Source organism: Platalea leucorodia (genome assembly GCF_965183815.1).
Source record: "Platalea leucorodia genome assembly, chromosome: Z".
NCBI classification, from domain to species: domain Eukaryota; kingdom Metazoa; phylum Chordata; class Aves; order Pelecaniformes; family Threskiornithidae; genus Platalea; species Platalea leucorodia.
In genome coordinates, this window is record NC_138858.1 from 4,084,483 (window position 1) to 4,109,066 (window position 24,584).

The 24,584-nt window shown below is 40.3% G+C and overlaps 1 protein-coding gene across 6 annotated transcripts in view; it reads left to right on the forward strand.

Moving 5' to 3' along the window:
• Positions 1-24,584, forward strand: part of LOC309602833 (mothers against decapentaplegic homolog 2) — a 55,796-nt gene that overhangs the window by 25,813 nt on the left and 5,399 nt on the right. For 5 of the 6 annotated variants that reach the window (XM_082336836.1, XM_082336839.1, XM_082336837.1 and 2 more), the window contains 8 exons: positions 13,737-13,826; positions 14,983-15,176; positions 15,689-15,823; positions 19,002-19,076; positions 20,927-20,980; positions 22,064-22,276; positions 24,091-24,228; positions 24,393-24,537. In XM_082336836.1, coding sequence (XP_082192962.1) covers positions 13,737-13,826; positions 14,983-15,176; positions 15,689-15,823; positions 19,002-19,076; positions 20,927-20,980; positions 22,064-22,276; positions 24,091-24,228; positions 24,393-24,537 — 1,044 coding nt within the window. The remainder of the gene's footprint in view (positions 1-13,736; positions 13,827-14,982; positions 15,177-15,688; positions 15,824-19,001; positions 19,077-20,926; positions 20,981-22,063; positions 22,277-24,090; positions 24,229-24,392; positions 24,538-24,584) is intronic. The other variant, XM_082336841.1, reaches the window with a different exon arrangement.

Here is a 24,584-nt window from a genome sequence, read left to right on the forward strand (position 1 = left end):
CACTGGTGGCAGCCATTTTAAAAACGCTGTAATAGTGATAAGTTCAGTGATAGGAAGACATTTTACTGGAGCCCAGTGTCAGCATGTTTGTTCATCATGTGGGAACCCTTCAACGTTTTGGCCAATAACCACAGACATTCCAAGAAGGATTTAAGCAGCTCTCCTTGCCGCGAGAAGCCACATAACCGTTTACTCGAATGCCAATGTTCCTCAAGCCTTTGAAACTCTCATGTTTTTGGCTGCGGTAGGACAGAGAGAGAGCAGGGCAACTGCCACCTCAGCAGAGGGCAGATGGTGGTAGATCAGGGTTGACTCCTGTTAGGTGGAGTGAGGAAAAGAAACTGTTGTATATCCTGGGAAAGTGCTTTAACTGTTAAGCAATCGCATGTGAGGCAAGAGTGCTTGTGGGCATCGTCTTCAGATGCGTGTTCTGGGTGTGGAGCGTGGGCAAGATGCCGAAGACTTCAGGACTTGTCTGTGATCTTAACGCTTCCTTTCTGTCTAGCTCTAGGCAGCAAAGCTCAGGAAATAAATAGATTTTTGATTCTTCTTGTAGGGGCGTCCCCTGCATGCTCAGATTTTCTGCCAATAGTATCTAATGTGGGGTCCTGTATTCTGTGGAGGGCCTGAGGAGAGGAGAGGCTTGTAGTTAGGCACCTCGGCTATTGAGTTGCTTTCTTGATTTTGCTTTTGCTAAGCACATAAGGCATTATAATGTCTCAGCAAACACACTAAGTTCATTTTAAAAATAAAATACTGCTTTCTTGTATCTGAACACTGAAACTCTTCAAGCCTTTTTATGGCTTCCTTGGTAGTTTTGAATTTTCTTTAATATTTCTCATAAAATATGGGCATTGTTCTAAGTGATAGAATCCTACAGTTCTTTACGTTGGGAAAGACCCGTAAGATCATCACGTACAACTGTTAACCTAACACTACCAAGCCCACCACTAAACCGTGTCCGTAAGCACCACACCTCCCTGGCTTTTAAATCCCTCCAGGGATGGGGACTCAACTCCTGCCCTGGGCAGCCTGGGCCAGGGCCTGACAGCCCTTTCGGGGAAGAAGTTTTTCCCAATATCCAACCCAAACCTGCCCTGGCGCAGCTTGAGGCCGTTCCCTCTCGTCCCATCGCTTGTTCCTGGGGAGAAGAGACCGACCCCCCCGGCTCCAGCCTCCTTTCAGGCCGTTGCAGAGAGCGATGAGGGCTCCCCTCAGCCTCCTCTTCTCCAGGCTGAGCCCCCCCAGCTCCCCCAGCCGCTCCTCCCCAGCCTTGTGCTCCAGCCCCTGCCCCAGCCTCGCTGCCCTTCTTTGGTGGTAACATCATTATATGGTTTAATTTTTGTATTTACGTATTTATGAAAATGATATAACAGTCATGGCACAAGTACCGTTCTTTTCACTTCCCCCATACGTTGCTTGGGAGAGCTTCCTCTATGGCTCAAACCTTAACTTCATTTGGAGAAGAGAAGGCTCCAGGGACACCTTATTGTACCTTTCCAGTACCTGAAGGGGGCCTACAAGAAAGCTGGAGAGGGACTTTTCACAAGGGCCATAGTGATAGGACAAGGGGGAATGGCTTTAAACTGAAAGAGGGTAGATTTAGATTAAATATAAGGAAGAAGTTCTTTACTGCGAGGGCGGTGAGGCACAGGCACAGGTTGCCCAGAGAAGCTGTGGATGCCCCATCCCTGGCAGTGTTCAAGGCCAGGCTGGATGGGGCTTTGAGCAACCTGGTCTGGTGGAAGGTGTCCCTGCCCAGGGCAGGGGGTTGGAACCAGATGATCCCTTCCAACCCAAACCTTTCTGTCATTCTATGAAATACCATATAGGAAACACTGCATGCCTTGGTTATATAATACTTGATGTTTCTTTGAATTTTCGTATCCCTCATCTTTAGAGATAGTCTCTTGTTCGGACATGGATCAAGTTCAATGTATTCTCTGTTTCACTGATTTCCTGCTAGGTATACGTGGCTTGGGCTGCAACAGGGGTCATCCTGGGGGTAGTGGCTTCCCTGCATTGAGCACTTCATGTTATGTACCCTGTGTTCGTTTGTCTTCCTGCGTTTAGCGAGATGGGTGTGTAATTCATAGGGGAAGCTGTCCAGAGGCAGCTTCAGTTTGAAATGAGGTATTAAAAGATCCTGTAACTGTTACTGTAAGAGTAATCTTTTTGCCAAGTTAGCGTATTTTTCAAGGAATGTGGACAAGATAAACGTCTTGCAGAGCTAATCCCTCCCCCTCACTACCCCAAATACCCACTAGTTTGAGAAGGTTAATCAAAATGTCACATCTTTTTTCAGCTGTCCATCAGTTGCAAAACAGCCCACTCACGCGGTAGCATCAGCCGCTCACCCACTTGGAGGATGACTGACTACTTGAGAAAAATTATTTGACTTAGCCCTTGGTAGCTGTACCTCCTAGCTTGTGGGAAAAGCTTTCACCACACCTACTATGACTAATGGTGGTTAGAGAACTTGAGATAAAGGTCATTTTTTAATGTCTGTCTGGTGCTAGTCCTGAAATATGTGTGCTGAGCTCTGTTTATGCCTTTTGAAAGTATGATCTTTTATGAGATTACGATCTGCTGTTAACAAAGCAATTTGTTGTGGATAGATCAACAAGTATCATGATGGATATGTCTTCCTGTAAAGATTCTTTGTCCTTTGATACTTCTGATTCTCTTCAGGTCTGTTAAGGATGGTACAGAAAGTTAATCTGTGAAACTGTATTAGGTGTCATCTTAACCCACTGCATGATATTGCTTACTAATACAAAACAGAAAAAAGAAAAAGTAACCACATGTGGTGTGAAATGATGCTGAGATTAATCTGTTAGGTTGTTCATTCCTTATGTAACTTGTAAGTAAAAGAAAGGTATTTAACAGCTTGACGTTGTTCCCGGTCTGGAAGACCGTGCTAGTCATCTGTCTCTTTAGTTGGAGCATTTCAGTGGTAATTTAAATATTAGAAAGGAATTGCTTGATCAACTGTTTTCATAGGCATGGTATAATGAGAGTGGAGGACAGATGGTGATTTCTCAGCTAGGCTGAGTTGCTGAACATACTTGCTTCATAGCTGCCTGCTACATGATGTGGTGCAACATCTCACTAGCTACCCGGAGCTCTGATTCTTTTTCCTAAATGGGCATTTTTGGAGCATGTGTTCCTGGTTATGCTTCCTTTACTCCAAAAGAATCTTGATCCTTTATTTCTTTCAGGAGATGGTGGTCTTGTGTTCTCTGGAAAGCTTTTGTCAGAAAGTCCAAAGACATTTTCAGGTGAAATACAGATAACTTACCTTCAGTGTGAATTCACTCAGACATTACTGATGAACACGGTACTTTCAGCTATGGAAATTTCAAAATCGCAAAGTTCTATCTCAGTTGAAATACTGTATTTACATTTCTGAAGATACTGTGAGAAACTGCAAAATAACACAGCAATCGGAAAACTTTATTAGATATACTAGTGTAAGAAATAAAAGGAGTGTAGGCATTCCAAGTTATCATTTCAAGAATGCCATCTTAAAGTACAAACATCCACGTCCTCAGAGCTTGTGGGTCCATGTGATGATATTTTTTTTTTCCTTTTTTTTCCCTCCTTTTTTTTTTTTTTTTATTGTCCAGCCTGGTTAGTCTGGGGAGCTACCATCATGAATGCGGTTGTACATCTGTCATCCTCGCTAGATGCAGGGCATCTAGAAGTCACTGTTTTTGATGGCTTTTTTGAACATATGAATGGGGGTATCAGTCTGTGTTGTGGTTCATCTTATCTCCAGTAAGACTGCCTCGGAGTTCGTGAGGTACGAATTGCAGCTGTGGAAAGCTGTGGTGTTGTGTTGGGAGTGGGGAACTGCAGGGCAAGTTTCCCAGCAAATCTGTTAGCTCATGATTTCCATAGGCTGCTTTTGCACGCTCCCCGTCTTCAGTCTCTCTAGCGTAAGACTTGTGGCCAGCTCCCTGCTGACTCTGAAGTGAGGCCGAGCTGTACTGCTTGCCTTTCGTTTCTCACTCCTGAACACCATCTCTGTGCTGCTTGACCTTGCCGTTTAGAAGCTTACAAGTTTGCAGGCTGCTCTCCACCTGACTTTGAACAGAGAGTAAAGACTTCTTGATAGGATCTGCATCTGAACAGGCCATATGGACAACAAGAAAAGAAATAAATATTTTACTTCTGCTTGGTTTCCATGGCATCCTGGAAAAATTGCTCTTGAACTTTGAGGTGCTATCCTTCCAGCATCTCCTAGCATCAAGAGAAAAATAAAGGTAACACTGATTGTGGTTGGCTGCTTTATTTTGTCTGGCAGCGCTGGGCTGGCGTGTCAGGATTTGGGAGAAGGGAGGAGGATAAAGTGCTTTGAAGAGGCCCGACTTATATCTGTATTTTTGCCTCTGTAGGCAGTTTATTGCACATGTGACCAGGAAGAAGTGTGCCTTTAGAAAAGGCAACAGAAGCATATACTGTTCGTCAGGATGATTTGTTGCCCTGGCACTCTGGAAAACTGGAAGAAACTAGCTACTGGCCCTGAAATGAGCAATGGGAGGCTCAGATGTTAGGCTATAACAGAGTATCTTTTGTACCTTACGTTCCACTTTTGCGTCCCCTGTGGACATCCTTAAAGTTTCAGCTGAAGTAAATGGGAGTTGTTCAATGACTTTTTTCTTTTCCCACAGTGTTAGAGAGGTTAATTGTATCCTGTGCCTCCTGCTTTTCTGGCTGTTTTGATGTGTTAATTTTCTAGCATACATCCATTTATAAGGAAGGTTACTTAAGTCATTTTCCTCTGTTCGGATGCTGCATTTTGTATTTGATGTAATGATTTTGAATGTATTGTATAAAATTCTATGTAAACTTCATTCATGAAAGGGTTCTGAGAAGTTGTGTAATGGTTCCTGGTTTATATTCCACTAAATATGCACATACATAAACATTTCTTTCTTGGATGTAGTATGTCCTGAATGTGTGTGAGGGGAGGACGGAGACAGGGAGAGAAGGTACAGTTACTGTTTTGAGCAAGTAATCTTTGTGTGGCATAGGCTTGAAGAAAAAAGGTCTGGTTTTGGATTCTGGGGGATAGGGTAAACAAGGCTGCTTTTGTTATGTATATAAGACCAGTTGCTTAACTACAAGTAAATCTAAGGGTTTGGAAACACTCGGGGAAGTGCTCATAATTGTGGGAGCTGACTCCCTCAGCTGCCAGTTTTACTTTTGTTGAGTTTGTTCTGAGAGAGAAACCTGTCCTTTCAGTTCTGTAAGAGCTTTCTTTTCTGGAGCCGAGGGCTCTTTTAGACGTTGCTTAATATCCTTTTCCTAGACTTAATAGGCTCTGTTTCTCCTTTGAAGAACGGGAGAATCTGTTAGCAAACTGACTGCCCACCTGTACTTACAACATGTCTAAATATCCTTTTCCTCTGGTTGCTAATACTACCCTTTAACAGAACTTTCCTAGTGGTCTGCTTTTCTACCCCAGTGTTTATCACAGAATGGTTTCCATGGAAGAATCTTGTTCAGCTCTTCTTAAGGATGAGTGCCACTGTGATCTGTGGAAGTCATTTTTAAGAGGAATTCACACTTGTGCTTTTTATTCGGCATTGATCAAGATACTAGCTCATCCCTCTAGCAGGTCCTTAGAAGAAAAACCATTATTTTATACCGAGTTACTGAATCTTTAAATTTTCTGTTGCAAGAAAATGAGATTAGGACCTTTGTGTTACTTTACGTCATTCACAAGCAGGAATGAACTGCTGTAGCTTTGAGTCATGCCATTTGATGAATGTGCATGCCTGGTTGTGTACATTTAAGTGAGTAGATGACATTTTGACAGATTGGTCAGTTCTGCAGGGACGCAAAGTGATGTAGGATTCAGAGAGGAGTAGGGTAGAAATCTCATGAAAGTAACTTAACATTTGCATTGTTATTGCAGATCTCTCTAATGTTTTCTAAGTGAGCATAGTGCAAATAACCTTTTCCCTGCCGCCCCCAGCATGGGGAAGAGAAACCATGAGCAACATACGTTTCAGTAGTTGAGACACTTAGGTCAGCCAAACTACATTTTACAGTAAGCTTTTATTCAGACAACTGGCTATACAGCTAGCTGAGGTGCTGTTTGCTGACAGGTAGTATAATTAGGATTGCTGCTGGCTGGTACATAGACATTTTAGGCTGTAGTAGGGAGAAATGCTAATTGCCAGTATATAGAAAGGACTGTCAAGTCAGAATATAAAAGCAGCTACACATGTTTCCATTTGAAACCCAGAATTAAGAAAACCATGATCAGGCAGATTTGGTAGGAACTGTCGTCTGTGCTGAATACAATACCGTATGTAAGCCAATGAACTTTTTTAATTGCTGACTACACCTAAGCCTTTAAAATCAGTTTTTTCTGTTACAGTTGTCTTCGAGACCCTCTCTGAGCTAGTTCCAAAGGTTTGGTGTATGTCTCTCCCAGCTTTATGGGTTCTTGAACCCCAGTTGCATCAGGAAGAAGATAACTGGTATGAGAGGAAGGATTCTGTTCTTTCATCCATCAGTCAATCCTTTTCTGAAAGTTAGTATCAGTTGAGTAATGGACAGTGTCTTCACAGGAGTACAACTTCAATCCAGCTACACCAGTGATGAACCAGAGCCTAAGTCAGTATAGTGGTGTTCCCACCTTGGTTTCATGCTCAGTATGTTGCTGTATAAAGTCTTGGATCTAAGATCTTACATAGCAAGATTTAAAACAAACAAACGAACTAAAAAAGATAGTATGGAAGGTACAGATCTTCAATCTATAGACTATAACCTCTCAAGGAAGTTTTACAGAAGCAGCCATGAGCAATGTTAAAGCAATGGCATTTGCCCATTTGTTGTGAGAAAATGGAATTCCATAAATCTAGTGACCATTTCTTACTGCTGTAACTCCATTTTTTATAGCGTGGTATAGCTCTTGAAGCAAATTCTGCACCTCTTTTCTGCACCCTTGACAAAATCTCAGTCAAGGTAGTAAGTCCTGTCAATGTTAGGCTGGTATAAAGGTGTTTGTGTGTGTGTGCGTGCAATAACTTCTCCAGTTCAAGTGAAAACATGATCTTCTTTTCTGTTGTTGCATTTTTCTTGCTTAGTCTTTGAGTGAAAACAAATGTCAGTCTCGCATCTAGAGAAGACTGTACATGAGAATTCTAGAATTTGAAAAGTAACTTTCATTCTCATCTCCCATTTTAAAACAGATAAATGGGGCACTATCACAGTTTACTGAAATTATTTTTCATTTCAGTCACAGCTCCAGCACTGCAAGTGCCTCAGAAAATGTAGGAACAGACAAATCAGACTCAGTGGAAGAAAAGCTTATGATGATAAGATGCAGGAGAAGGACAAATGGAGAAGATTGCCTTGAACATGGACTTGCAAACTTGTTAGTGGCTGTAGATTCTGAAAGATACGAAAGATTGGGGGAAAATGTTAGTTGTTCAGTGTAGTACTTCACAAATAAGTATGTTAAATGTCCAAGACCATTCTGTAATGATTCCTGTATAATATGGACTTTGACTAGCATTATGCAATTTGCATTTCAAGTTTTATTTATCATCTTTCTAGTGCTACCACTTCAGGTAAAGAGAAGGCTGTCAACTGAACTCTGTGCCTTTTAGCTCCTTTAAAGCTGTTCCACTTCTTTGCAAGACTTTGAAGAAGAAAGTGGAATTGTAGTTAGGTATGAATTTTGACAATATTTAACAACTTCTGTATAGGGTTTCTGGTACTTCGTATATAAATATCTTTGAAGTGGTTCTGCCTACTTTCATCTGATGTACTTGTTGCAAGCACTTCATTTAGTACAAAAGTTACCTACAGCATGCAGTATTGTCAATACTGTAAATAGTGTTAGTGGTAGGATAGTTGCTTTGTTCATTCTGTGTCTCAGTAAAAACTGGTAATAAATTCATAGTAGCAACAACCTGTGATATGCATATACCAGCCTAAGCATGTGTGTGATAGCTTTGGTGCACATAGAGTATTGTTTAAAACTCTGCTGGCTCTAGGTTCTTTCAACTATAGCCTCAAATAAAACAGCTTCTCTATAAAACTATTATTGACAAGACCTACCACCTTTATCCCTGGTTGTATCTTCTATTTTGCAGATGTACTTAGGGAAAGCAGAGGGGTGCCTTGGAGTGTGGGCAATGCAGTACCATGAGTAGGCACCAGCTTGTTTGATGCTGTGGTCACGACTGTTTGGACAGTACTTGCACATACTTGCTTGGATCTACAGGATCAGTACATCTGGCTTTTAACTGTGCTGAGAAACTGAAGCTAATTAAGTGGCCTAGGTTGAGTACCAGCCTGAGGTGGCTTTATTTGTTGGCATCTGGACATCAGTGAGGGGGTTGTGGGTTGTTCTGTGTAGCTGCATCTCCAACTACTGAAATTTCTAATTCAGAATTACTGCTGCTACAAGCTAGGATGCAAATGGCTTTCTGTATTCACTAAGATGAGGTTGTACTGTCACAGGCTAACAGTAACATACCGGTTGGTAATGGTCATCTTATCCTGTGCAGCCTTATCCTGTTCCTTCTTTCACCTAGGTAGGTCAGCATTCTTTGCCACCTAATCATATTGCAAATACAAGAATCTATTTTTGGGCAGTGTGTTCCAGTTGAGGTGATGTCCATCTGTGTTTGTGGACTCTTGAATTTTGACTATAGTGTGTTACTTCAGACTGTTTCATCCCATGTGGTTCATATCTGGTTATTATGGATTTTGTTATGGACTTTGATTCCTCCAATAGGGGTATAATACATTAAAGCAAGCAATCATACTGCTTACTTATGAGTGTGCCACGAACCACGTTTGTCCATGTTCATTCTTCATGGGCAGATCAAGAATTCATCTGTATTAGAACAGAGACTTGATAGTCCAGTTCTATAGTAGACTTATAGATACTGTCATTCCACTAAGATAGTTTGCACTGTTGATGGCGATTGGGAGCATCATCCATGATATGTAGACTAGGCGATAAAAATACTTTTTGGTTATCTTTGATATTTAGGTTTTTCCTGTGTCCACATTTTTCTTGTGTGTGTCAGTATTTTCTGTTTTACTAAATAAAGAAAGGCAGTTTTGGCACTTTGTCTCAAAATTGTGAAGCATTGCTACAGCTCTTTGCTGTTTAGGTAATTTCTTGCCCAGAGTAGGGTTTTTTGGAACTCAGACTTTCCTGTTAAAGGAAATGATGAAATGGAAGAAGTGAAGGCATACTGTGTGCTGTTGCATGCTGATAGCCACATTAAAGATTCTTCTTGCCAGAATTGTACAATATCATCTGAGATGCTGCTCCTAATAAGCAGATGAAAAGTCAGGTTGAAAGGCCAGCTCTTGCAACCCTTTCACCTTAGGGAAAGGCTCCAATGGAAGTAGGTTCGATTCCACCCAGTAATTACTTGTCTGACCCTTTCTTCACCACATCAGTCCTCTGGTCAGTCATGAGGTAGGAAGTGCAGGACTGAGTTGTCCCAGGTTTAGTGTGTAGCAGCTTAACCAGATGTCTGCTAGACGTTGACTTTTCCCTAAAAACCCCTGGGTCTCAAAGAGTAGTTGTTATTCCTTGCAAGTGTCCTTTGAGCATTTCTCCTTTCTCTAAGAAATAGTTTTCTTTTGTTAGAACTTCAAAACACCATGGAAACTGAGCCAATTTGATGTTTTATGTCCCTGAAGTCCCATATAATAAATTAACTTACTTTGTGGGGTCTACAAAAGCAGCAATCTAGTATTCAAGCAACCTTGCTCTGGGAGTGCTAGAGGTCACAGAACATCGTGATTTGCTAATCTAAGATAGTGTTGAAAAGATAAAAATATTAGCTTTGGTACAGTTGACCTCGTTTCTGTCAACAGACAAATTGTTTCGAGAACAGCAATGAAAATGCTCTTTGGAATGGAAGTGTCCACTCTGGTAGGAGGAAGTATATTAGCTTTAAGCATGTATTTTGGAGTATATTTAAGTGCTGTCTCCACAGGAAAGATTTAAGTACAGCTTGGATGCAGGAGCCAAATTGTATTTTGGAAACAACGATGGCTTACCCGTGCTGCGGTATACAGTGAGTTCAAAACCAAAAACCCCTGTTTGGTAAAACATGAAGCCCGAAGTGTGCTTCTAGGCTTCGGTTTGAGGGCAGTCTGCTTCCTAATGGTGATATGTCTTGGCTGCCTTCCTCCTAATAAATTAAACGTGCCTGGGAATGTTCCCGGGCACCGTGGCCAACTGGCTTAGGACTGCCTCGTCCATACTCTTAAACTCTTAGCTACCAGGGCAGGGTGGCTGCATCTGAACTGCCGAGTGTGAGTGATCCCGATGGTGTGCGATTCACAAACCTGGGAATTGTGTGGGAGAACAGTAATTGGCACGGCCCAGCGCTGGGGAATGTCCTAGCTGCTTTCTAGCATACATGATCATGTTCCAGGGCCTGGGAATGTTTCCAGGCAAGACTTAGGAGTACAGATGTTAGTCCTTGATTCTTTCATATTCTTTATGGACTAAGGCATAGAAGGATTCTTCACATCACAAGGAATTTGGGACGCTTCAGAAAGGGCGGTTTAGGAGAGAATGCCTCCTGTTTATTCTGGGGCAGTAATTCTGCAGTACTAAAAAGCCTGTACCTCCTGTCTCTGTGTTAGATGGTTTTAGTGGTTGTTTAAACATCTTTCAGAATGCAGTCACCTTCTTTCCAGCCACTAACTTTCTGGGATGAGCAGGAGCGTCTGCACCCCGTCGCGCTATCGCTTGCGTATGGATGAACATACTGTGGCCTTTCGTGGAAGTGCTGCGTATGAAGTATGCTTTTTATGGTTGTGAGGAATTTAATTCCGATTTGGTGTGCGTGTGTGTGAATGTTAACAACGCTAGTTTACTGTCTGGGTGACGTAGTGGGGGGACACTCTTGCATCTTTTAGGCAGTGGATCTTTTATGTGAGCGGGAGAGTGGGGAGACCACTTTATTTCCTCAGATGTTTCTTCCAGTGAACATTAAAAGCTGTGCTGAGCTGACTTTATTGATCATACAGGATGATTTCCTGCAGGCTCTTCAGTGTTTGATTGTGGATTATTGGAATTGGAGTATAGTCCTAGCGTAGGTGAGCCAGTAAAACATTGATATTAATCCCAGCTCTAAGCAGGCATACATCGTGGAAGACAGCATATCATGTAAGCTGCTGAATATTGGAGCAGTTTTGCTCTATCTGATCACTTCTTCTGTACCTGCCGGCCTGCCCTCCCTCCATGGTGTCCTGAGTTTCATTTCAAGCTATGGCTCCGTCACACAGTCACTTCAGAGTGCTGATTGTCTTCCCGTAGGTTATGGAATATGCTGCCAGCTTTGAGAGTTTCAATATTTATAGAGAGAAGAGGTTAGCAATATAAAATACTGTTCTTGTTCATCGTGCTTTGTCAGGGGCTATAGAATTTTACTTTTGCGTGTGCTGTCTTAAAAGTCTTGTGTAGCAACTGCGTGGCATGTCACATTTACACCAGTGACGCACCCCACAATTTTGGGAACGTGTAATCTGTGTGACAGTATCAGCTTTGGAGCACTCCTTTGTATAAAGGATCCATTGCTCAAAGGTAGTAAGCTGTCAGAGCTGACTGTGTCAATTAATATGCAGCAGGCTTTATGTCGGCTGATTGTTCTTCTAATTTAATGTGCATATGATCTGTCTTACCAGCAGTAGTGGTGCATATTTAAGGACAGAGAGTACAGTGTGGGGATGCTCCCTGTGTCCCACAGGCTGCCTGCCTGTCTTCAGGGCAACTATTTCAATCCTTACGTGGCTTCTGGCAGCCCACTATCCCGGGGGAATATGAAAAAGAGAGGTTGCAGGCTCTGCTGATGCAGTGATGGTCAGTATTGCTCTGCTGCCCACTCTGTTTCTGGAGAACTGTGATGCTGCCTGTGTCTGAGATGGATGTAACTCGTTCAGGACAGTTGGCTCTTTTGAACAGCTGGATGTGTGCCAGAGAATGGGCCTTCGTGTGTGGCTCTGCTGCTCCGTACTTGACAAAGTCATCTAGTACAAGGTTCTACTTGTGGCCTTAATCAGTAAAATGTCGAAGGCCATGTTTTATTCAACAATTTTATTTGTGGTAAGTGCAGGCTGCTGCCCAAAATTACACCCTTGCTCCTCTTTCGTAGTGCTTGTGTAGCTCCACAGTGAAGAGAAGAACTGATCTGGCTGAAAAGTAACTCAAAACGTTAATTTTCAGCCACATGTCCTGCGGTCAGATAGCCAGTTCATTGATTTGGGTTGCTGCTCAATTGCACGGACATTTCAGCCTCCCTGGGATGTCATTAGAAATGAGGTGTGAGGGACAAGGCAAGGAGGGGACAAGAGCCATTCCTTCCCTTTGTCAGTAGCCCGCACTTAAGTTTTATTAAAGTCACCGTGGAATTGAGGTGGTTTTCAGCCCTGTAAATGGTTTTAAGTACAGTGCTGTGCTGTCTGCTCTTTTGTTTCATAACGCTAATGAATTTTCTCTGTGTAGGGGTGAGAAATAAAAATACCTGCTTCGCTTTTCTTCCCTTGAACACTCAATCCAAACTTGTGAGTGTATCAGTAAGCTTAGTAGCTTAAATTTAAATAGCAAAGCCTGTATTTAAAACCAGGAGTTGGTGAACTTGGATTCTTTTCTTTCTGTTGCAACTTTTCAGAGGCTATTAACTTTAAAGGTAATGTAGTAGCCAGTCAAACTTCAGGCTTTGTAATTAGGGAGTGGAGTTGTAAGTTGCTCATCAACCAAATTCTCTTCGTTTCTGAGGTGCGAAGTCTAATTGTGTGTTATTTATGTAAAGTTAACTGTCAGTTTTCAGTGGTCACAGAGCAAGTCTGTGATAGAGCCAAGCTTGATTTATGACTCTGAAAATGTGCTGCCCGTTTACAAGCCCATGCTGTTTTCTTGTTTTACTTAAATCTGCTGGTGCTTTTAGTTCATGCCTACCAATGGAGGCTCCTTCTTTACTGTTGTGATCTTGTCATTGAACCAGTTTGGTAAAGAAATAGTTGTCTTTCCCTTCCTCCTGCTTGATTTAGCAATTAAAGTTTTGTTACTCTATAGTTAAGACTTAAAATACTGTACTGTAAAACTGTGTTAAACATTCTGTGTTTTGTATACAGTGGAAAAGAATATTTAGGCTTTTAATGAGAAGACAGTGAGAAGTATCAGCTACTATGTGCTTTTCTTCAGAGTCTGAATTTTCCTGTTTTGGGAAAAGCAGCAAATTAGTATGTGCATGGAGAATGAGATTGATGCTTAAGTGGTGGTACCTGAAAGTTAGATTGTGATATTCAGTTTCAGACACACATGGCCTTTGTTTGAAATCTTAGGGAAGCTTATGTTTAAAAACAAACAAAAACAAAAAAAAAATCCAGAAACTACCCTTTAAAATTGAATTTTGTTAAGAGCTAGGCTGAGGAAGTTTTGCCTGTTTTAAGGAACATTATAACTGTATTGACTACTTAAAAGCAGAGAACTTGTTCACCTTTTAAAAACATTATCATTTACCTTGAATCACGTGTTCCATTTTGATAGCCTCCTTCATATAGAAAATATAGCATGAGATGTCAGTTTAAATGCAAGTCTAACAATGCTCTATCTTCTATGTGAAAGGAAGTATTCTGTACATTTTTCCATGTTTGACATCATGGTGTTTTGAATAACCATGTTCCATATTCATATCAATTTTTTGTTTTTGTTTTCAATTTATGCACAGCACTTGCTCTGAAATTTGGGGACTGAGTACACCAAACACGATAGATCAGTGGGATACAACAGGCCTTTACAGCTTCTCTGAACAAACCAGGTGAATATTCTGCCCTCTCTCGCATCATAGAAATCTTGTGGGAGGGATTGGCTTTGGAGGGTCTGTAATGGGATGCTTTAGCTGTAAAATAGACTCAAATGCTTCCTAGGCCTCTCATGGTACAGCATTTTAAAATATTTGCTTGCCAGTGTAGAAATCCAAGTGTTCTCAGCTGATGTTTTGACCAATGAAACTCTAATTCTGGAATATTCCTTTTTCACGCCAGTGCCATTAAAAGAATGGGAAGACTTGTTAAATGCAAGGTCTAATGTGATTTGGTATTTATATTAACAAAGTTGAGATACTTAATTCTTTAGACCTAATCTTACAAAGTGTTTAAACTGCTTTGTATGCAACAAGCTTTCAGTTAAATCTTGCTAATTGGCTCAGATATGAGCTACTAAAGAATTGTTTGTAAATTCTTCAGTAGTTAATGGTGGGCAAATTCTAAATAGGGTCTTTATTTTTTCATGTCACATTACTTGATTTGTGTATTGAGGTTTGTCTCCCATCCCATAACAATCATAAACATCTGCATTTGTGTAAGCATATGCAGTCTGTCTTAAAACTAGCAAAACGTTTTCAGCTGGTAGCAAGGCAGATGAAGTCCAGAAGATAAACTGTACAGCCCTTACAAGATGTGCATTCATGCTTTTTGCATTACAGTTATACTGCCATGTGGATCACTTGGGCAGCTGACTGCTTATAGGCTTATTTGCAGTCCTGTGGGAATTCTTAAGCTTAAAGCCGTAAAGCATCTATGCCACAGCAAAGCCTTGAGGTTTAGCAGTGGAAGGGACTATTAAATGTGTGATTTTTTTTTTTTTTTTTTTTTAACAACTGTCTTCTGCATTTAAAAAAATGTATATGAAGCAATCATCCTAAATACTTGGTTGGAGGTAAAGTGGCTTTTAATGAACTCTAAATTCACTGGCAATAATTTGAGCAGCTCAAAAATAAGTTAAGACACTGCTTGATACCATCATTCTTATCGCATTTGAAGCCTTTTAACAAGAGTATAAATGTCACTAACAGTGTCAATCCGCTGAATTCTGAGAATAAATAAACTGCCCGTCCCATGTGTGTACACTGTTGCTTGCGCGATTAAAAGACAGCACGCAGTCTGTAAATGCTTCTCAACATCTTTCCCATATAGATCTCTCGATGGCCGTCTACAGGTATCTCATCGTAAAGGATTACCGCATGTTATTTACTGTCGTTTATGGCGCTGGCCAGATCTTCACAGTCACCATGAACTTAAAGCAATTGAAAACTGTGAATATGCTTTTAATCTTAAAAAGGATGAAGTATGTGTAAACCCTTACCACTACCAGAGAGTGGAGACACCAGGTAGGAAGACTGCTTCTGCTTCTGACTTTCTGTAGCAGCATCTGTACATACTTGTTCAGCATAAAGTTTTACATGAAAAATAGAGAAAGATGATGCTTTCTCTTGCCATAAGTACAAGATGATTAGAGATACAGCTTTTGAGAATGCCATCCCGTGAAAGTTTTAATAGTAAAGATACTGAAAAATCTTTGCTTTACAAATGTGTTGAATAACCCAATGAACGCTTCCAGTGCCACTAGCAGTTTCCAGCTGGCTAAGTACAGTCTGGCATGAGAAGGAGAGCAGAGATGACTTACCTTTGCTAATGTGGAACAGTCTTACTCAAGAGGCACCTCAGGAACCTGTTTCTTCCAGTAGCTAGCAGTACAATTGCAGTATTAGCAGTACTGAGAGTCAGAAAATTTCAAAATATCTGAAAAAAATTGTTAGATGTTTTAGATATTTTTTTCTTTTAGTTCACAGAAGTGTGTATTTAGAAGGTCTTAATAATGCTTTGAACTTTGCTTTTCCAGTCTTGCCTCCTGTACTAGTGCCACGGCACACTGAGATTCTAACGGAGCTTCCGCCTCTTGATGACTATACCCATTCCATTCCTGAAAACACTAACTTTCCAGCTGGAATTGAACCACAGAGCAATTACATACCAGGTATTTTCTTAACTCCCACCGCAAACAGTACACTTAACAATGTGCCACTGGAACAACGATGGTAATTTCATCCTCCTAAGTGATCATATTAATTGAAAGATGCACCAATAAATTAAATGTGGTTGATTTACTGTATTAATTCCAATGGAAATACCAGAACACTGTTGTTTGCAGAACACGATCCTGTGTGAAACCACATTGCTGTGGTTTCACAATAGCTTACTTGGTTTCAATAGCTTAATTAAGATTCAGAATGCTAATGAGTACAAAGTAGACCTTCCCCTTATGCTTTAAGCCTGTTTTACAAACATACAGGGGTTGCCAAATGCTGTGTATTGGAGATGGAGTAGCAAACTTCTGCTCAGTCTCACTATGTGCAGTATGTGGAGAAAACTTCAAGTTGCAAAACAGTAACTTGAAAAGTGTTTTGATCTGTAGTTTCCAATCGATCAAGGTCTGCTTTGTGTATTTGTTACTATTGTTTTGTCTTTTTAGTACAAAAGAACAAGGTAACAATATCGAACTCTTAAAGAATTCCTCCTCCCCCATTTGCCTCTTCCCCACCCCAAAACAAATACCAAGACTAGTCTGCTACAGTCCACCTGAAAGCGTGTACCCTTACTGAAACGTAAAATCAGTGACCTTTGTTTCCTGCCCCAACTTCCTGTTTCCTGTCTCTTCAGGAAGTTGCCTGGAGTGTGAAACCAAGCAAAGCTGAAATTTTCTCATAAATGTTTAATGCAGCTATGTTACAAACAAGCTGAAAATTCAGATCTGGACCTTCACAAAGAATAAGAGGACTTCCTTGAAACTCAAATACGTGCAATGTACAAATTGTATCTACGTGTCTTAAACAGGCTGTCGCTTGTGTTTTCTTTAAATGTGTCCAAGAATTTAAATGGCACCAAAAAAATTTCAATGCATTTGATCTCATCTGTTTAATTTGTGCCACATTTGTTGCCACCTAGAGACAGGAGATCTTTAAAGAGCAATTTAAGGTGCTAGAAGATGGTGTTGCTTTCTTAACTTATGATTACTTTTTGACTCCGTCTGAGGGCTTTTGATAGCATTTGCAAACAACTTACTGGAAAGCTACAGTTTGAAAATCCAGTGCTATGGAAATGAGCTAAAGCAACTCTAGGTAGTTATTTGCAGGAAGTCTGTTCAAGGTGATTGCGGGTATTCAACGTGATATACAAATGTTTATGCAGCTAACCACACCTTCCCTCCTTCTCTTTGTCACTGACACCCTCCTGTTGTATTCATATCATGGCATCTTACTTTATTTGACCTTGCTAACTTAACCATGAATACTTAGCTAGGTTCTGATAAGTCTTGTGTGTCTAGACAGCCTGCTTCAGAGAACCGTTTTCTTTAGCGGTAGGCCAGGCTAACAACCATGCTAGTTTTGCACCGCAATACTGTCGCAGTACTTGGTCTGCGGAGAGGTTGATTTCACCTACAGCTGGGAAGATGGTGGTCGTGAAGGTGCAGGATGGCCTTTGGGGCTGTATGTTCCCTTTCGGGTTACAGATGCTGCCTTGTCCAATCTTCTGGCAGCCTCCAGGCTCTGCTAAGAATGTTAATGCTACACTTGGGCATTTATTTCCAGCTGTGGTGGTGCTCAACCTCTGACTCTAAAACACTATTAATAGTACTAGGTGGAGGAAATCTTCTCTGTTCAGACAGAGACTAGGTACGGGAAATAACCTGTGCCAAAGAGCCTAGATTAGCAACTGGAAACAGGTGGCCTGAGTTGGATTGGAAATGGTTATTGACCTTTTACCATGGCTGTGGGCTTAACTATAATGAATGATTTGGAAATGGGTGTAGTCCACTTTATCACAATGAATTCTATAAAAATATTCAAAACAAGTATGATTTTTGTCATCATACTTCTTGCTAGTACAGATTTCCCTTTATCTTCCTTTTAAATTCTCACTTAAATTTTGTCACATCTATATTTAGCATGCTAGTTTTACAGAATGAACCAAAGATACAATTCTTTGCGTTCATTTTTATTTAATCAACTGACTTAATCTGGTTTCCTCTCACTGACTTCCTTCTGATCTTAACTATATTGCTGTAAATCTCAGACACGATACTTGATATAGTTTGATTTTAATTCTTAAGCAAAAGGCTTTATCTTTAAATTTCTGCTGTTTGGTAATAATGGAATTAAATGTGTTTAATCTCTCAGATGTCTCAGAGACAATTCTAAGGTGACTGTAGAGATAGTGAGTTTCAAACACTTTCACTAAAGAAGTCCAGGTCTTGCCTTTAATATATAGGAAAAGACATTTGCCCAGTTCAAAGAAAATTATTTCCTGAAAGGCAGTTGGTTAACTCATTATCTGGATTACAAAATACATTTCGAATGGAGAAAAGGAACAACCATACTCTCCTGGGTTTTGAAGATATTTCTGTGGAATTAGACACAGTTTCTAGTATCAGAATGCTTCAAACTTGTTACTGAGTTTACTTTGGTCTGTGAAACTCCACCTTTATAGAAAGCTAGTTAAAAGAGTAGATTAATAGAGCTTGGAAGTAATAATAATCATGTAATATTACTTGGAAGTAATAATAATCATCAGTAGAGCTTGTGCAGTGTAACTAGTTAGACAAAATAGTTATCACTAATGAGTGAAATCAGCTGTTGGGCATTGAAGAAAAATGGATTTGGGGACTGAACTGAAAAATAACCTTTAAATCTAGCAACTTCTGTAAGGCGTGGGAGGGTATCTGATCTGATGGTTATACTACATAAAGACAGCTCACTTTTTTTTTTTTTTTTTTTTTTTTGGTAGAAGTCACCAGATGGTTTTTTTCATTTGTAATTCTACTAAATGTGAAAGCTGTTGATCACAATTGCAAAATTGTTACTCATTGTAGTGAAAGTATCTTGTATTAAATGGAACAAACAAGAATTATATGTTAATTATATAACATTTGAGCAATTGACTGGCATACAAGAGATGATACATTTTACATAGACAATAAGGCGGGTAATGGGTTTGAAGTCCTACTGGAAGGAAAAAGGGACAGCAAAATGAAATTCTAATTCAGTGTTCAGGTATCACATGGAGCTCATGAAGACTTGAGGACAAAAACCCCAAATGCTAAATCTTAACAAATTTCCGCGGTCATTGAACCAATAGGTGGATATTTTTTTTGACAGAAACACCACCTCCAGGATATATCAGTGAAGATGGAGAAACAAGTGACCAGCAGTTGAACCAAAGCATGGATACAGGTAACATTTATTTTTCACTATTTTCAAGACTTGGTGTCCTGGTTTTGGCTGCGATGGAGTTAATTTTCTTCCAGTAGCTGATATGGTGCTGTGTTTTGGATTTGGTAGGAGAATAATGTTGATAGCACACTGATGTTTTAGTTGTCACTGAGTAGTGCTTACGCTAAATCAAGGACTTTTCAGCTTCTTGTGCTCTACCGACTGAGAGGGCTGGAGATGCACAAGAAGCTGGGAGGGGGCACAGCCAGGACAGCTGATCCGGACTCGCCAAAGCGCTATCCCATACTATACGACACCATGCTCAGTATGTAAACTGGGGGAAAGCTGGCTTGGGGGGCTGCTGCTTGGGGACTGGGTGGGCATTGGTCAGTGGATGGTGAGCAATTGCATTGTGCACCTCTTGCTTAGTATATTCTTTTAGTATTATTATTAATATTACTACTTGATTTGATTTGATTTCAATTATTTAACTGTCTTTATCTTAACCCACGCATTTTCTCACTTTTACTCTTCCGATTCTTTCCCCCGTCCCACGGGGAGGGGAACGAGTGAGTGGCTGTGTTGTGGTTAATTGCTGGCTGGGGTTAAACCATGACACTTGGGGTTACGAGTTATGATCCCTCTGTGTAGTGGCATGAATTCAGCCCGAACGATGATGGCAATAGCGCTCTGTACAACCTGGTGTTTTCTGTTTAAAATACTCGTTCAATCTTTTGTGAACGAAGTAATTTTTTGTTAAGGGAATGCTTTTAAAACGTTCTGTGCCGTATTAAGTACTTTTGATTTGTTTCGTAACAAAAGCATACAGGTCTAATTAAGGCTTCATCAGAAAGCCTTAAAGCAGATTTTAATAGTTGACTGGTTTCAACTTACCCCTAACTTTACATTCTGGAAACAGATTCATTGAAGGAAAATGTCTGTTTGGCCTGACCAAGTTAAAGAAATGCTGCATTTTGAGAATCTGTGTCTTAACTCTGACAACCATATCACTTCTGGCACGTTTCAAATTAATTCTTGTATGGAAGGCTCTATTGAAAGCATTTGTGCCTTTGTATGAAATGGTTTCTGGATAATCTGGTTGGCCTTAGACTTAGACAAAGCACAGTTAATGTGCTGGATAAGAACCTGCTGCTATGTGCTGGCAGACTTGAGCGTGTGTTTGGTTAGTTAATGTTAGCAACCTTTCTCAGTTAATTGGAATCAACTGCACTAGTTCTGTAAGAACTGCAATATTTTCGGACTGTGTGACAATAGGTACCTTAACTAAAAAAGCCTGACATCAGCAGTCATTATAGGAATGTTTCTGTGCAGTCTCTCTGTATTTTGCCTACCGGTGCACAAATTGTGTTGGAGAGCTCATGTTTTTCTGAGTTTTTTTCTTCCTCCTTGCAGGAAAGAATGATTTCCTCAAATGAGGAAATCCAGCTTGTTCTTTTCTAGAGATAAACCCTCTCCTTTGAGAATCGAGAGGTAATATCTTGACTGTCTCGTCCACTTTTTCTTAGCTTTTTTCACTGAATTGGGGAAGAAGTCACTACCTTCTCACTGGAGAAGTGCATAAATAAAGTTATGTTCATGGAGTGTGCATGAAGTGAGAGCTCTGCCAAATGCAAGTCTAAGATGTTAATCGAGTCTTTACAAGGAGGAGTAGGTTCCCAGGAGTCTGGAAAATTAAATGTAATCTTAATTCAGAATAAGCATGTGACATGCTGGAAAACTGGTTGTAGGATTTCTGAGGTTTCTTATTCCAAAGAATTTTAATGTAAAACTATATCTAGATAATGGTTATACCTAGCCATCTGAAATAACAAGAATCATTTGCTCTGAAACAATCTGTATTGCTTCAACAGGATCTCCGGCAGAGCTGTCTCCTAGTACTCTCTCTCCAGTTAATCATAGCTTGGGTAAGCTGGAAATACTTTTAATTGTTTGTCTGTGTGTGGTGACTCTTCTTTATATATATAAAATTACATGAAAAATGAAAATGTACTTTAAAAAAGTAAGAGCTGTATTAGGAGGAGACCATTGGGTTGGCTTCCTGATGATAAACATAATAGGGCTGGGTTAATAACTTGTTAATAAGTACTCTATTTCTGTAACTGTTGAGCTTCTAGCAAAGAGAAAGAATAATATAGTTGTGTGTGCAGGAATAGCATTTATAAAATAAGTAGTTTAAAGGACATTAACCTATCCATAGTGCTGCCCAGACTTGCTGTCTCCCTTGTATGTGTGTTCTGCTTCTCTTCTCATGTACTGGTTCACCCATGACCGCAACACAATTGTTGCTCCCACATTAGTTGCCCACCTGCTTTGATCAGGTGCCATTGCTGTGTGTCTGTATAAATGCCTCAGGAAGGTCAGATTCCCTTGGGTTTGTTTAAGGAATGGATGTGACAGGAAAATGCTGTTCAGAAGGCTGAGTAAGTAATTAGGGTAGGTAAAAAGGGGAAGCCGTGGAGGAAAAGCTGAAGATGCACAGGGAAGATACTGAGCTCCAGTCAGGGAGAGTAAAAGGAGCTTAGAGCTGCCTTTAGATAAAGAGACAGTATAAGATATAGTGTAATACAAGGGAACATAATTTTCTTATTAACATTTTTTTCCTATGTGTGGTTCAGTGTTTGATGGTTCAATCTTTTCTTTAACGTTGCCAAAATGTTTGCAAGTTATAGAAAGGCAACAGAAATGTCTCAACATCTGGCACTCACAGCAACATTAGCTTACATTTTACCAAGCAAAATGCGAGTACTGAACTACATGAGCTGTGGTCAGATTAGATCACTCCTTCTTCCCCTCCTCCTTCCCTTCTGTGGAATATTGAATTCCATTTTGTTTACTGGGGTAGGTAAAAATGACAGCAAGCAAAATATAATTTGAGTAGTTTGAGGAGACTACCACTGTTGTTTCTGGAAGAGATGAATAGCAGGGCAGATAGATTTCTTTTCAGCCTCAAATTCTGTGTTAAGCTTGTTTTTTAAAATTTTTTTTAGACTTGCAACCAGTTACTTACTCGGAGCCTGCATTTTGGTGTTCAATAGCATACTATGAATTGAATCAAAGAGTGGGAGAAACCTTCCATGCATCACAGCCTTCCCTGACTGTAGATGGCTTTACAGATCCATCAAATTCAGAACGATTTTGTCTAGGTCTGCTTTCCAACGTAAACAGAAATGCTACAGTGGAAATGACAAGGCGACACATAGGTAAAAGTCTCTGATCTTTTAACTGTTTAATTTCATTTTAGCCATTAAGTTATCTGGAATGATCCAGGTAAGATGGGCAGATCTGTGTGTTGAGGTCCTCTCACCCTTGTGCAGCCAGCCATTGAACTTCTCTCTCGAGGCTTGCCAAGGGGAGCTTGGTCTCTCTTGCTAAGGTCAGAAGTGGAAAGACACAGAGGTCACCGCTTCTGAAATCAGGGAGAAATGTAGTAGCTTCTGCTACCACAGCCAGGTGCAATTGAGAAGAGATGCTGTGATGGCTGGAGCCGAAAGGAGCTGCCTTTCCTCAATCAGTAGTCACTAAGTCCGTGGCAGCAGCAGTCCCACGGCTGTCAGGCTGAGAGCAGCACAGGAGGAAGCCACTCAACTGTATGGGATTTCTGTTGCTCACATTGCTGTTCTGTGCCTTCTGGAAAAAGATGATGCACCAAAGCATCCCGAGGGGCAGGTTTTTGGCTTTCAGGCTCCTTGTTGGACCACTCTGCCCTGGGTAGCATTTATGCGCAGAGTTGCTTATAATTGAAATTTAAGCTTTAATTACAAAATATTAACATGTTGCTTAGTTTAATCTAATTCATAAAATGCAGAATGGACATTGGTAGTACTTGAATTCTTTCCTGAAATGGGAACAGCTGCCATTGAGATAACATGCTGTTTTGACATGATCAAGATTTTCTTTGTAATGGTTAGTAAAGAATATTGTTTTCCACAGTGCAGCATCTTGGCTTTAAGTTCTTCAGTAAACTATGTTTTTTTTCTTTTTTCTTCCCTTCCCCCTGGATTCTTTTATTTAGCAGCATTCGTGAGATTTTTTTTGCTTTTACTTTTAGTAAAAAAGTTCACCCTCTTTAGTAGAACCTTCTGACTCCCTCTATGCCAAATCCAAATGCCTGCCTAATAAAACTTTAGATGTGCAAAAACCCAGGCTATGCCTGTGCTGACTGATCAAAATGGTCAATGATAAGGAAAAGCAAAAATGTAAGGAGCTCTCACTTTTTTATAGAGCAGCTCACATTTTGTTCTAAAAACAATTTTAAAGAAAAAAGGGGAAGAGAAACTATCACTTTTAAAGGACCTGTTAATTATGAATAGTTTTCTTTGGGAGATCAGTTGTACATTACTTCTCTTACTTGTGCTAGAAATAACCCATACAGATTTTTTTTTTCCACTCAGAGAGAGAGAACAAGATGACAATTTAAAAGTGAGCAATAGGATTTCTTATGGGTACTTTTTGTGTCATAGGGCTAAGTGAAGTCCTTGTTTTTGTCAAAGTAGCACAAAGAGGGGCTATGCAGTGGGTTGTGAAATAGTGTGGGTGCGTGTACGTGGAGAGTGTTGAAGTGGTATACTTGCGTTTTCCTTTTTTGCCATAGTAGCCTGTGCCACTTCACACACAACACTTTAATATTAGCACAAGTTTTAATTCTGTTGGAATCTAATCCTTTTATTTCAATTTTGGTGTTTCTTTAAGTGAAGAAGTTATTTTGGTAATGAGCACTGCTTCCTAACTTGGATTTGGTTACAAGCCGTTACGTGGCTAGAAAATTCTGTCTCACTCTTGACCAAAAATTACTCTGTTTCTCCTTCAAATATTGTGTATTTGTGGGAGAAAAATGCAAGTTAATTGTGCTTTGCCCCTGCTGCAGAGGTTAGCCCAGCAGTGTGGTCCTGTAGATAATTGATCTATGTTTCTGTCATAAAGAAAAACCTTCGCCTTTTCTGAAACAAAATACTCCCTTGTTTGTTAATCTGCTTGGGTCATATCATAACTAGAGTTCCTTTGAATTTTGCTACAGGAAGGGGAGTCCGTCTCTATTACATTGGTGGAGAAGTTTTTGCTGAGTGCCTAAGCGATAGTGCGATTTTTGTTCAGAGCCCCAACTGTAATCAGAGATATGGCTGGCATCCTGCAACTGTGTGCAAAATTCCACCAGGTTAGTAGCCTACCAAAGGTCTCACACAAAAATATCTAGTGAATGTATTCACTGGATGACATTTGCTTTCCTTTTGATACCTAGGAGTTTCTTCATGGTTTTGGGCTTCTGTGTAGCTAACACAAGTATTCATTGATTTTACCCTTTGACATTTTTCTTTATAGGATGCAATCTAAAAATCTTTAATAACCAAGAATTTGCTGCTCTTCTGGCTCAATCTGTGAATCAGGGTTTTGAAGCAGTTTATCAGCTTACTAGAATGTGTACCATAAGAATGAGTTTTGTTAAAGGATGGGGAGCTGAATACAGGTAAGAAAAAAACCCGTGCTTTTAGATTTAGAGTTAATAATTTTTCT